General features: G+C 40.4%; 2 protein-coding genes across 2 annotated transcripts; one reads left to right on the top strand and one right to left on the bottom strand.

Moving 5' to 3' along the window:
* Window positions 1–421: 421 nt before the first annotated feature.
* On the top strand, window positions 422–4390 carry wdr53 (WD repeat domain 53). Its single transcript, XM_046875896.1, has 3 exons — window positions 422–570; window positions 1190–1691; window positions 3642–4390. Exons 2-3 carry the CDS (start codon window positions 1203–1205, stop codon window positions 4284–4286), a joined length of 1134 nt encoding a protein of 377 aa, XP_046731852.1. The 5' UTR covers window positions 422–570; window positions 1190–1202; the 3' UTR covers window positions 4287–4390.
* A 1365-nt stretch (window positions 4391–5755) lies between these two features.
* On the bottom strand, window positions 5756–10127 carry srprb (SRP receptor subunit beta). The gene is made up of 7 exons (XM_046877225.1): window positions 9920–10127; window positions 9520–9614; window positions 9361–9438; window positions 9194–9276; window positions 8229–8365; window positions 6912–6966; window positions 5756–6313 (listed from the first exon to the last, which is right to left on the bottom strand). Exons 1-7 carry the CDS (start codon window positions 10059–10061, stop codon window positions 6109–6111), a joined length of 795 nt encoding a protein of 264 aa, XP_046733181.1. The 5' UTR covers window positions 10062–10127; the 3' UTR covers window positions 5756–6108.
* Between the last annotated feature and the right edge of the window lie 1522 nt (window positions 10128–11649).

Genomic DNA, 11649 nt, shown 5'->3' with positions numbered 1-11649 from the left:
TATGTCCCTATGATCCAGCTATATTATGTTCAGAAAATAAAAATCTTTCTTAAGAATTTTAGGATTCTACAGAAAAACTAAAATACTGTATGTGTAATAAAATGTACAGAAGGATCTTAATAATGGCATAGTATTATATTTATTTATACAATCCTCATCAAGATGGCTAGTCAGGGTTTGTTTTACAGTTAAAATCCCTGATTGCAATGTATTATTATTATGCTCAATAATAATAATGCTAATAATGATAATACTTAAATACAAAATATCGTTAACACCTAGTAACTATCAAAAACCTATTGAATTAAAAGCTAAAAATAATAATAATGCATAATTAATCAGAAGAAATGCATAAGCATTTCGTTTGTAATTTTTACATTTTCCAAAATTGTCCTAACAAACAAACTGTATTATCCAGACGCACCCGTAGATGGCGTCTACGTCATCAAAGTGCGACGCCTCAAGCGCCGCACCACGTGTGTAAGGCAGCAGTCCGTATTTTCGTTTTTTTACACGATTAAGGCGAAAGATTGAAAAGTCTTTCTGGATTTTTCCATTCAGTGAGCTCGGGTAAATCCATTTTTAGAGCTGATGTTTAAACGTTTTCTCGGAGTATAACACTTTGTTTGTCTAATGTGGCGTGACAGTCAGTAAGAAATGATTCATGTCACTGTATATTTCTGTCATTTTTTAAGCTTAAATGGCTTTGTATTCAGTTGTTTGTTTGGGTTATTCTGTTAGCAAGATGACATTTATTACTTTATTGTATGCAGGTACACACAGGAAGCTCAACATTTTACATCCGGGGTCTCACCTTGTTTATTTTACCCTGCAAGACAGAATTGCATATGTTCATTTACTGTTTTCTTATAATAAAATCATAGATTTATCTACAGTTTAGCCACAATAAACTGACAAAAGTCAAAAAAGACAAAACAATCCAACTCTAATAGTCTTATGTGGAGCTGTCACACATACCACGTGACCTGTTACAGTAAATATCGCCGTAATACTAAACTGAGAATGTAGAAAGAGTATCAAGGGTGTAACTATCACTTAGATATGAAGAAAAAAACATGGATTAACTGAAAGAAAAATACTGCAAAAAACATTGACAACATGCAAAAAAGTCAGATCTGAAGCTAGAATAGAAAAAAGAAGAAAGTCTCTGTTCCGTTTGTTTGTACAGGTCAGGAAGCAGCATGGCACAGCACTGGACTGGAGGCCACACTGCCCCCGTGCTGTGCATCGGAGCTGCAGAGGAAGCTGATGGATTTCTGGCTTCGGGCGCTGAAGGAGGCGAGGTGACTGTGTGGGCTCAGGAAGGAACTCCTCTCTCACAGGTGCATTTGAGCTCCAAGGAAGATGTCACGTGTACGGTTTTCTCCAGCAGAGCCCCCGGACTGTTGTACGTGTCTCATGGCGAGACGGTGAGCGTCCTGGACCCACGCAGTCTGAAGATGCCGGTGGATGAAATCGAGAACGTCGGTGAGGACGAGATCAACTCGCTTTCCGTAAGCGAAACGGGCGCCTCGCTGGCACTCTGCGACGATTCGGGGGCTGTTAGAGTGGTGGACCTGCAGACGAGAAAAGTCAACCGCACGCTGCGCAAACACACCAACATCTGTTCTTCGGTGGCGTTCCGACCCCAGAGGCCACAGAGCCTGGTGTCTGCAGGGCTGGACATGCAGGTGAGAGAAGATCGTAAAGTCAGCACTAGCAGATTCTCAGATTAGGTTTATCCACACATCTGTTAGAAAGAACTGTTTTTGTTTTGGCTTGGAACAGATGCTATTCTATAATCAGGCAAATGAAGGGGCATGAAAAAGTGACTGCAGCACAGCACAAAAACACACCCTCACTAGTGTTTTGTCCACCTCTGTTTCTTTAGACACCAATAACGATACTTCACTTTAACTCACTTACAGTAATCTGCTTTATATAACCATATTAGGAGGAACCCCTTATCTCAGCGCAGCTGTGTTTTATTTAGAGTCCATTTCTGTCCTGGAATTTCCGCCTCACAAGTTGTGCCTTAAAATGGCCTAAAAACATACAGTAGTAAGACATATACATGTAATATTAAGCTGTTAGATGGAGCCACTGATATTATAGAGTTCAGTAGGAGTACAAGTGAAGAAGTGGGACTTGGTCGTCCTCTGAGTGTGTGTGTGTGTGTGTGTGTGTGTATATATATATATATATATATATGACACTTTCCCAGCAATATGTGTTTCTTTCCCACACTTTTATTACAAAGCTGAAGGCACACAATTGTATAGAACAACTTCGGAAACAGAAGCATGAAATTTCCCTTTACGTGAACTGAAAACCCAAACCTGTTCCAGCATGGCAATGCCCTTGTACACAAAGCAGTCTCCATGAAGATATGCTTTACATTGGGTTCGAGTGAAAGATCTCCTGCTATAGAGCTCTGATCTCAACCCTATTGAACACCTTGTGGATGAATGTGAATGCTGACTGCACCCCAGACCTCCTCATCTACACCAAACTTTACTACCACCCTTGTGTTTGATTAACACAAATGTCCACAAGTGCACTCCAAAATCTAGTGAAACATCTTCCCAGAATAGTGGAGGGAATTATAGGGCACATTGGGACTAAATGTGGAATGCAATGCTCAGAAAACACATACCGTACTTATGACCAGGTGTCCGCAAACTTTTAGTTTTAGTATATATAAGCAATATTAATGATATTCATGTCACCTGATAGTGGGTTTAATGTTGTGGCTGATCGGTGTACATTTAAGTAGATCTCAATTGTAGAGAATCTTAGAAAATTAGAAGTACAAACATAATCCCATAAACCGATTTCGAGGAGAATCTATAGAAGGAGCTCTTCCACTCCAACCCATATCTTCTGGCTTTGTGCCTAGTTCACGTGAAGGCCACATTTCATGCTCCCACATCCAAAGACATTCTAGAAGATTGTGGGCTTTTCAATTTTGTGTTTCAAGAAGAACCACTTATAGCTGGGAAAAAATTCAGTTGTCTCCAATGGTTTTGTCCATATACTGTAGTAATGAGTGTGCCTGTGTTGCCCTCTAGTGGTGAACCAGCCTTATAGCAGTGTCAGACTAAATATTATTAATACAAATGTTGGATCAAATAGCATTGCAATTATTAGAATTATTTGCAGTTGTTGCCTCATGCCCACTATTTCTCATGATCGCACATGATTGGGAAGAGAATTTTGCTTATCGGTTATAATGGAAGCAAACCCGCAAAGCAGCCCTCCCATCCAACATTTAGCATGTGTTTTTGGGGAGTTTTCACCTCTAATTTGATGTCATTCTGGAAAATGTTTATTCCCCCAGCCATTTTTACCAAACAGCTGCTCGTGCTGTGTAAGGGTGACTCTTCCGCCCTCTTCCGCTTACATGAGCTCACAGACACGATTGGCTAATTTCACTCTGGTTGATCCCCTGTCTTGTTCGTTCATATCTTGGTTAGATTTTCAGAAAAAAAGACACTGGAGCTTTTATAATATTGTTGAAGGGTTTACTAATGGGTTTGTTATTCTAAATGGATGTAGCTACTGGTCAGTGTTTTGAAAGTGTTCTTATTCGACTACTGCCACTGTTCCTATCGTGATCATTTTTTCCTCTCGCCATTCAGCTGATGCTGTGGAACCTGCAGAAAGCTCGGCCAGTGTGGACCTACAGCCTACAGGAGGCGCAGGAGGAGGAAGAGCGTTCCCAGCAGCAAGGAGGTCAGCTCTTCAACCCGCCTCTGGCTCACTGCGTCAGCGTCGCGTCGTGTGGAAACGTTCTGGCGTGCGCTGCCGAGGACGGGCGCGTACACCTCGCCCGAGTGGGCGTCGGCTCCAGACTCGAGCAGCAGGGGGCAATAAAGGCTCACAGTCAGGGTGCCTCTCAAGCCCACTTCCTCAACTTCATGCCTCATCCTTACTTCCTGGCCACCGGAGGAAATGACGGCGTAGTGGCATTATGGGATATAAGCGAGGAACCTGTAGTGGCAGGAGAGGTCAAGGCCCAGGCCCAGGCCCAGCGCAGGAAGACTAAAAACAGGAAGTTAAAGACTCAGAGTCATGAGGTTGTTGATGGTAAGAGAAGCGAAGAAGAACTTTCAGAGGAGGCCGGATGTTCTGACCCGAATCAGACAAAGACTACGTTGAAACTGAAGTTCAATCACGAGGAGAAGGTGAACTGGGTGTGTCCGGCACGTCTAAAAGGACAAGCCAGTTTACTCGTGGCGGATCAGAGCACCAGAGTTTGTGTGTACGCTCTGTCTGGGCTTTAGCAACATTTCTCCAAGAGCGTGGGAACGCACAGAACTGGGTTCCGCTTTATTTATTTACATTGTGGTTAAACGAAGGCGCTTGTGAAATACAAGTCCAACCTGAAGATTCTGTCTGATTTTTTTTTTTGTCTTTAAACTACAGGGGTCATTCGTTATACATCACCACGTAGGAAATCGGACATGACGCGTCAGATCGTCATATTTCATATTTCTGTGTTAAATAGATGTTCATTCAAAACCATGATCAGTTAGCAAATGATTGGCTAATGGCATCTATACAGAAGCCTGAAAATATGTAGAAAGATTGAATGTGGAATACTTGAATACACCTAAAAAAAATCCCATTCCCCCATAACTAAAATTGTAAATTAATTAATTAATATTAAAAATTCTTGAATTAACTCCAAATTCAACCTTAAATATTTTATATTTATTTATTTATTTGGGCACTAATTTATTACGGCACTAATTTTTATTAATGCGCAACTAATGCATTTCTGTTTGACCATTTTCAATCAAAATATAAATAAATAAATATAAAAGTGGCGAAATTAAAACCTTCAACGCAACACGTTTATTCACCACATCCTTTCTTTACTCGGATAAAAAAAAAACAACTCCAATGAAAACATTTTTTTAATTACTAAACATTTGTTTTACTGATGCGCCATGAGGCAAAAATCCGGCAATTAAAACCGTCCGTGTGGAAACACAGCACAGGTTCCGTTTGGTGTCCTGATGATTTACGTCTGTTGAGCTCTGCTTCATGTTGAGCAGGGTTTCGATAATAATAAACACTCTTTCTTTGCCAACATACTTAATTAGATTCAGACACTTTGTTCGATCAGAAATGTGCATGTTCGTACTGATCATGCTCAATTGTGCGTTTATCAATAGATCTTGTAACAGATCAGACGCAAGTCTATGAACTAACTGTTACTATAGAAACGATAGCATTAATATAAACTGTGATTTGACTTTTTTGAAACACTGACAAATGCTATAAATATACGGAACCTGCTCTCGAGCACGTTCGAGCGCTCGTACGGACCTGCCCTGGCAAATCGAACAGTCAACAATCCGATCCAGCGCTAATTCGGTAAGCCACGTCTAAAAAACACGACCCTGGCTCCCGGTGAGATCAGATTCGGGTTGAAAGCGCTGGATTTGTGCGTGATGCATGGACGGATTATTTTGTCCGAGTGTGCACTGAATTATAGTCGTTCTGTTCTAAAGTGTCTTGAGAGAAGTTGTTTTCTTTCTATTAAGGGACTTTTACAGTAACAACACAAAGCTTAGCCGGTAAGACAGTGTTTATGTGGAGAGACGGAAAAAGCAATGATTTAAAACGACGAGGAATGAATCTCAGACCGTAACGTTAACAGACCGACTCGGAAATTGCACCTCATCGTTTCCGCACGTCAGAATGTGGTATTCGAATGTAAAAGAAATTGAAGTCTAAATCTGCATAATTTCCCCAAACGGTTTATTTAGTCAGCGTCTAGATGTAAGGCACGAAGCAGGCGTCAAGAAAACAAGGATTTTTCTTTAAACACAGTAAACTAGCTGGTACCTTGAGAACAAATAAAATAAAATAAATACTGGTTGTGTAATTCGAACATTCAGGACAATGTTTTAGATGCGAGTCGTCAACAAACAGATGGAAAACAGACTTTGTTCCGTGTGGTTTTAGGGCAGCTGATGTGTACGAGTGTGTGTGTAAAACAAGGCAAACCACACTGTCTAAAAGCCGTGTAATAAAAGACTTCGGATCCAAATACGTGACTTTGTATACGCTTCGCCGTAACCGTGTTCTGATGGTTCATAATTGGGCCAAACTCCGCTCCAAAGCCTCGATTTCGGCGCTTTCGTCCTCGTCGCCACGTGCGCTACATTCCACAAACTCCACCTGTACTGGGAGCTGAGAGAAATCGAAGTCCCTGCCCTTCTTCCCCAGGTGCGCCGTGGACCGGACCGAGCCGTCCTGAGAGGTGAGGGCCGCCGAGCGAGTCACCCTCAGGGTAGTCCTGTGAAGACGGAGACAGAGGATTGGACGATTTAATTTTATGGCTATATTTATGTCAGCAGCTTGTTATTCAGTCATTAAATTCTGAAGCCAGTCTATCATCTTAACCACTGAGCTTCACCTTCCCACTTATTACAGCCGTGATAAACAGAAAAGCACCTCAGAATGGACTTCAGATTTTAAGGTAAGTGAGCTACAACTGAAGATCTCCTCAGGCTGAACATACGTCAAAAAAAGCATCTGAGCTATCATGGGCACACACTTTCCTGAAATGGATCATTAAAGACTGGGAAAAGATCAGGTTCAGGGCCTCACATAAATAAACAGAAATGTAGGGTCCCCCTTTTTCCTTAACATGCTTCACGGTGTGTGTGTATATTGCCGAAATCATAATTCAAGACAGACTGAAGTCTTGCACTTGACCTTCACCCTAAACCCCGTCTGATTCATTTTCTTTTTATTCATGGCAAATTAGGGATCGGTTTAATCACTTATAAATAACAAGCGTAGTCCAGATTTTATGTACACACTTGAACATCGAGTGCGTGGGGATTCAGCATGTGTTTTTTTTTGAGTATTTGTAGAAAGTGAACACTTACAGCTCTTTCTCCAGCTGCTGTTGAATCAGTTTGGCTGATTTTGCCATGGTAATGTCTGTTACATAAAAACAAAAATAAACAAAATTAGATGTTATCAGCTCTGCATCACTACAATCATATTCAAACTGCTTTAAAGCAGAATTACAATGCGTTCAATCACTACATCAGCGGTCCCCGACCTTTTTTGCCCCACGGATCGGTTTAATGTCGGACAATATTTTCACGGATCAGCCTTTAAGGTGTTGCAGATAAATACAACAAAATAAAATGATACGGCGAAATAAAACTGGTAGTTTCTAAATATAATAACAATTGTAAATCCACTGTTGTTTTTGTTCATTTTGCTCGCTTGGGGGTTTGAATTTAGCGGTAATGTATTATGTGTTAGGGGCCGGAGCCCCTTTAAGAAGGTTGAGGATGGAGGTAAGACATGTGACGAGGCATCATGACATGCATCAAGAGTGAGTCCTAGACAGATGTGGTGGAGAGAATCCGGTCATTTTCCAAAATAAAACCATTCAGAGTCAGATAATAAATAAAACGTAAATACTGTAAGTTATGTATTCTTTCTGTGCTGTGTGGGGGGTTTGGGGACCACTGCTCTACAGGATTTCTACAAAGTGCACCATGTGCTCGAGACCAAACCGTAAATTCAGGGATTTCCCCGAGTCTAAATTTTATACAGGTTGTACCACAGCGCTGGGGGTGAAAATTTGGATCAATTTCAGTACAGTTAGGGGCAAGAAACGATAAACATACAACTGCTTGTCTTTATTTTTTTTTAAATTATTAACACAGTTGATTATTATTAAAATTTGTGTACGTGTTTTTTTTTTTGTTTTTTTTTACATTTAATATTAGATTTTTTTAAGATATGATCTACTTAACTGTTCTACTTATTTCAGCATCTTTTAACAAAATGTCTTCATTCCTTTCATCCATCATTCGTTCACACGATCGATATGCGAAATTTGAAAGAAATTCTTGAAGCGGGACATAAAACGCAAAAGACTCCATATCGCGAGACTGATTAAAAACGGAAGTTTTGTGCATTCACAAAACAACATCCCAGTTCTCCAACGCACTTTAAATCGGATTTCCGGTATGGAGTGAGAGAACACAGTGACACTGCGCTAACTCTAACCCCTGGCATTGTTGTGTATGTTTTCAAGTTTAATAATAACAACCGCACTGTTAAATACTCTAATATGATTGGCCAGCAAGTTCTCTATATCGTTAGTGTTAGAGAGGGAACCACATCTATTTCTTGAGGAAAACCGAATGAGCGTTAAAGATTTCTACAGGTGGATGTTGTACCTTGTTTGTTGCAGGCTATCAGTATGGTCGGAGCGTTCTTCATCACCACACTGTCCGTCAGGAGGAAGTAAAGGAACTCGGCCACGTCCTTGACCTCCTTCTGGAAAACGGCGCTATCCACCACGAACACGATCGCTCTGCGCTCACAAGGACAATCAATCGACCACATATACTGTACAACTATATACACATTCATTCCAATAATATTAGTGTTTAAAGCTTTTAGCATTTCCAATACAGTGGTGTTTATATACGAATTAACGTCTTGAAACGTTTCACCATAAAATGAAGCATCTTGCGAGTTGAGAGTTTTGTCACACGTTATATGGGCAAGTGTGTGTGTGTGTGTGTGTGTGTGTGTGTGTGTGTGTGTGTATGGACACCTAAACGTTACAGCCTTTATTGAGCAGATCATTTCACCATTATAATATCCTCCACTCTTCTGTGAAGGCTTTCCACTGGGTTTTGGAGCGTCGCTGTTGGGATTTGAGTTCAATCAGTTGCATTAGTGAGATCTGGAGCAGTCAGTGATCTCGCTCATCCTAAAGCTCTGTGCAGGACACTTGAGTGGTCTTCAGGGAAGCTTTTTTTTTTTTTTTTGCACAAGGAAACTGTCATGCTGGAACAAATTTGGGTTCCTCCATTCCAGTCACCATGGCTGGTGTATTGGTGGAGCTCAGTCGTGCACAAGCTAAAACACGAGTATTCCCATACCCTGTTCTATTCAGGACTAGCATGATGATACACCATCTGTACTTACACGCTGCAAAATGACATTCAAGTTCCATCTAATTTAATTTCATCAATGTAGATCAGATTTGACCAAATGCTTCAAAGGTCAAATAAACACAGGATGCTATAAAAACTCTACGCCATATATACAAGCCCATTCACACACGGTCTGAAAGCCTGGAAACCCTGAGAAGGTCTCCACTGTGGAAGCAGATAATCTCGAGAAGTTCTACCTGGCGGAATCCTTGAACTTGTCGACGATCTGAGCTCGTAGACCGTCATGGCCGGGAATGTCCACAAGAGTCCAGGAGGTAGGCTGTGAATAATAAAAAAGCATTGAATCTGAGATCCTGGATATGAAATACATCAGAATGGTAAAGAGGGTTTTCTTCTTCTCTACCTTCTCACTCTTAGTCCTGTAGGTCGCTTTGCTCTCACTCATGGAGGTCACGGTTCTGATAAACGACCCTGTGAGAAGCTGGGGACACAAATCTAACATGTTCAGCAATTTTTTTTAAGGTTTTAATGAATTAAAAGATGGTTTTTTTTGGACCCTCACCCGGCTGAAGAGGAGGGTTTTCCCCGCGTCACACAAACCCACTAGCAACACTGCACTCCTTGTCTTCTTGGTGCCCAAGAAAAACTTCAAAAGAACTGCAATATAAAAAAATATATACAATAAATATAATAAATATTTCGTTTAACCTAGTATAAAAACGAGCTAGCTAGCGAAATTACTGTTTTCAGATACCTAGCTAGTACTTATTTTTCCCTATCCGTATTCTGGCAAATCCAACCCTTTGCGCTGTGATTGGCTAATACGTTATATTCGCTACCAATCAGTAATCTGCATACGATCCACTAGCCAATCGTCGCTGAGAAGGCGGGATTTGCCCCAAAACGACTAGGATTTGCATTTCCTGTCGACGAAGCATTCTCAGTTCGTTCGGTTTACTTACCTACTGTAATTACAACAACGATTATCCCGACAAAAACCCCGAGTACAAGCGAAAGGTCATTTCCTGTTATTTCGTTAATCAACGAGTCCAAAAATGGCTCGGACGAAAGGTCTTCCAGATCTAAATTGATTTTCTCCTCCATGGCGGTCCTGCTGTTTCCTGAGCACCTTCTGACACGCGTCTACTGCCACCCGCGCATGCGCAGGAGATACCTCACAGCATAGTGTATGAACGCTGGGCTGGGTATTGATGATGGACACGTGTCTATATTTCAGTCTAAAATATTTCTACAGGTTTTTATGTCTTTTTTTTTACTGAAATCCAAAAAGCCAATGCTTTTTATAGTTTTTCTCGTGATCACGAATTAATTATCTCGTGATCTCGACATAAAAGTTGTTTTCTCGTGATCACCAAAAATGGCAAAAGTACACACTCAAGTAGAAGTACAGATACTAATATTTTAAAAGACTGTGGTAAAAGGTCTGACTACACTTTTTCACTCCAGTTAAAGTAAAGAAGTTTGGGCTCTGATATGTATTTAAGTAAAAAAGTCTTTACTACGACCTGTTTTAGTGTCACACTGGTAACCGGATCTCACGTCATGTTAATACATACAAAAGAATTTAAAAGTTAATACAAAATAATTTAACATTTTGTTATCTAATGAATGTATGCAGGCTAAAAATCCACCATATAGAACACAAAGGTGATGATGATCAGGTGATCAGGAATGTCTCTGTTCTCAGTGATGTTTACATCACTGACTCCCTCTGTCTCCTCCACGTGACCCTCAGACGTCTTGTTGCCCTCTGCCTTGCTTGTTGTTCGCTTTGTAAACTAGCTTCTGTCTGTGGTGTGTGAGAGCCAGGAAATGATACACCAGTGGGAGATTAAAAAAGCCGCACAATGAAAAGAAATTGGTTGATGGGCTGAAATGAGAAGAAAATTTTGATCATGTCACCAAACAGATTAAAACCAAAGTAAGTCTGGTTTAAAAATTAAAAATTAAAATTGTGTAAATTTTAATGAGTGAAAGTAAATAGTGAAGTAAAGTACAGCTACCAAAAAAAATCTACTTAAGTACAGTAAAGAAGTATTTATAGATGCCTAGGACTTCCATATATATTCGATAATTTTGTAGAAAACAACACGTTTAGGCAGTGTGAAGTAAATGATGTGAAGTAAGAATGCTTCTAAAAAATAGAAGGGTTCATTAATTCTATTTTTCTCTAAGCAAAATGGAAATGATCAGAAAAACAAATCAAATGGACTTTGTAACAACACAAAGTCATGGATTTTGTAGGATCAGAGTTTCATATGTAGGCTAAAATATTCACTGAAACAGAAACAGCTGTGTAGGAGTTTAAAACTGGCTGAGGAACTCTAGGTGAGGTTGTGGATGGCATTTTCATGTCCCAGGTCATACACCAGGGCAAAACTGAGCACAGCAAAACACAATGTAGTTCTACTGCATCATAAAGCTCTCTCCCAGAACGAGATTTCAAAGCAGACTGGGGTTTCAAGGTGTGCTGTTCATGCTATTTTGGAGAAGTGCAAAGAAACCAGTTGGTCAAGAAAACTTAATGTAGTAGATGAAACATACATCATGCTTACTTCCCTTCGACATCAGAAAGATATCCAGCAGTGCCATCAGCAACCAAAAAAAAACCAAAAAAAACAGTGGGACCCATCTATTACATCCATCCATTGCCTGGAGAAGTCTGACCAGA

This window comes from Silurus meridionalis, chromosome 20 (genome assembly GCF_014805685.1).
Source record: "Silurus meridionalis isolate SWU-2019-XX chromosome 20, ASM1480568v1, whole genome shotgun sequence".
Lineage (NCBI taxonomy): Eukaryota > Metazoa > Chordata > Actinopteri > Siluriformes > Siluridae > Silurus > Silurus meridionalis.
Note: the sequence above shows the minus strand (reverse complement) of the source record. Positions and strands in the feature narration are given on the sequence as shown.

Bases quoted from the DNA above. Each gene is read 5' to 3' on its own strand.
- wdr53 (XM_046875896.1), top strand. From the start codon at position 1,203: ATGGCACAGCACTGGACTGGAGGCCACACTGCCCCCGTGCTGTGCATC. The intron at 1,692-3,641 runs GTGAGAGAAGAT...CTCGCCATTCAG, and splicing joins CTGCAGGGCTGGACATGCAG to CTGATGCTGTGGAACCTGCA.
- srprb (XM_046877225.1), bottom strand. From the start codon at position 10,061: ATGGAGGAGAAAATCAATTTAGATCTGGAAGACCTTTCGTCCGAGCCA. The intron at 9,615-9,919 runs GTAAGTAAACCG...TTTATATTGCAG, and splicing joins CGTTGTTGTAATTACAGTAG to TTCTTTTGAAGTTTTTCTTG. The intron at 9,277-9,360 runs GTAGAGAAGAAG...TATTATTCACAG, and splicing joins ACAGGACTAAGAGTGAGAAG to CCTACCTCCTGGACTCTTGT.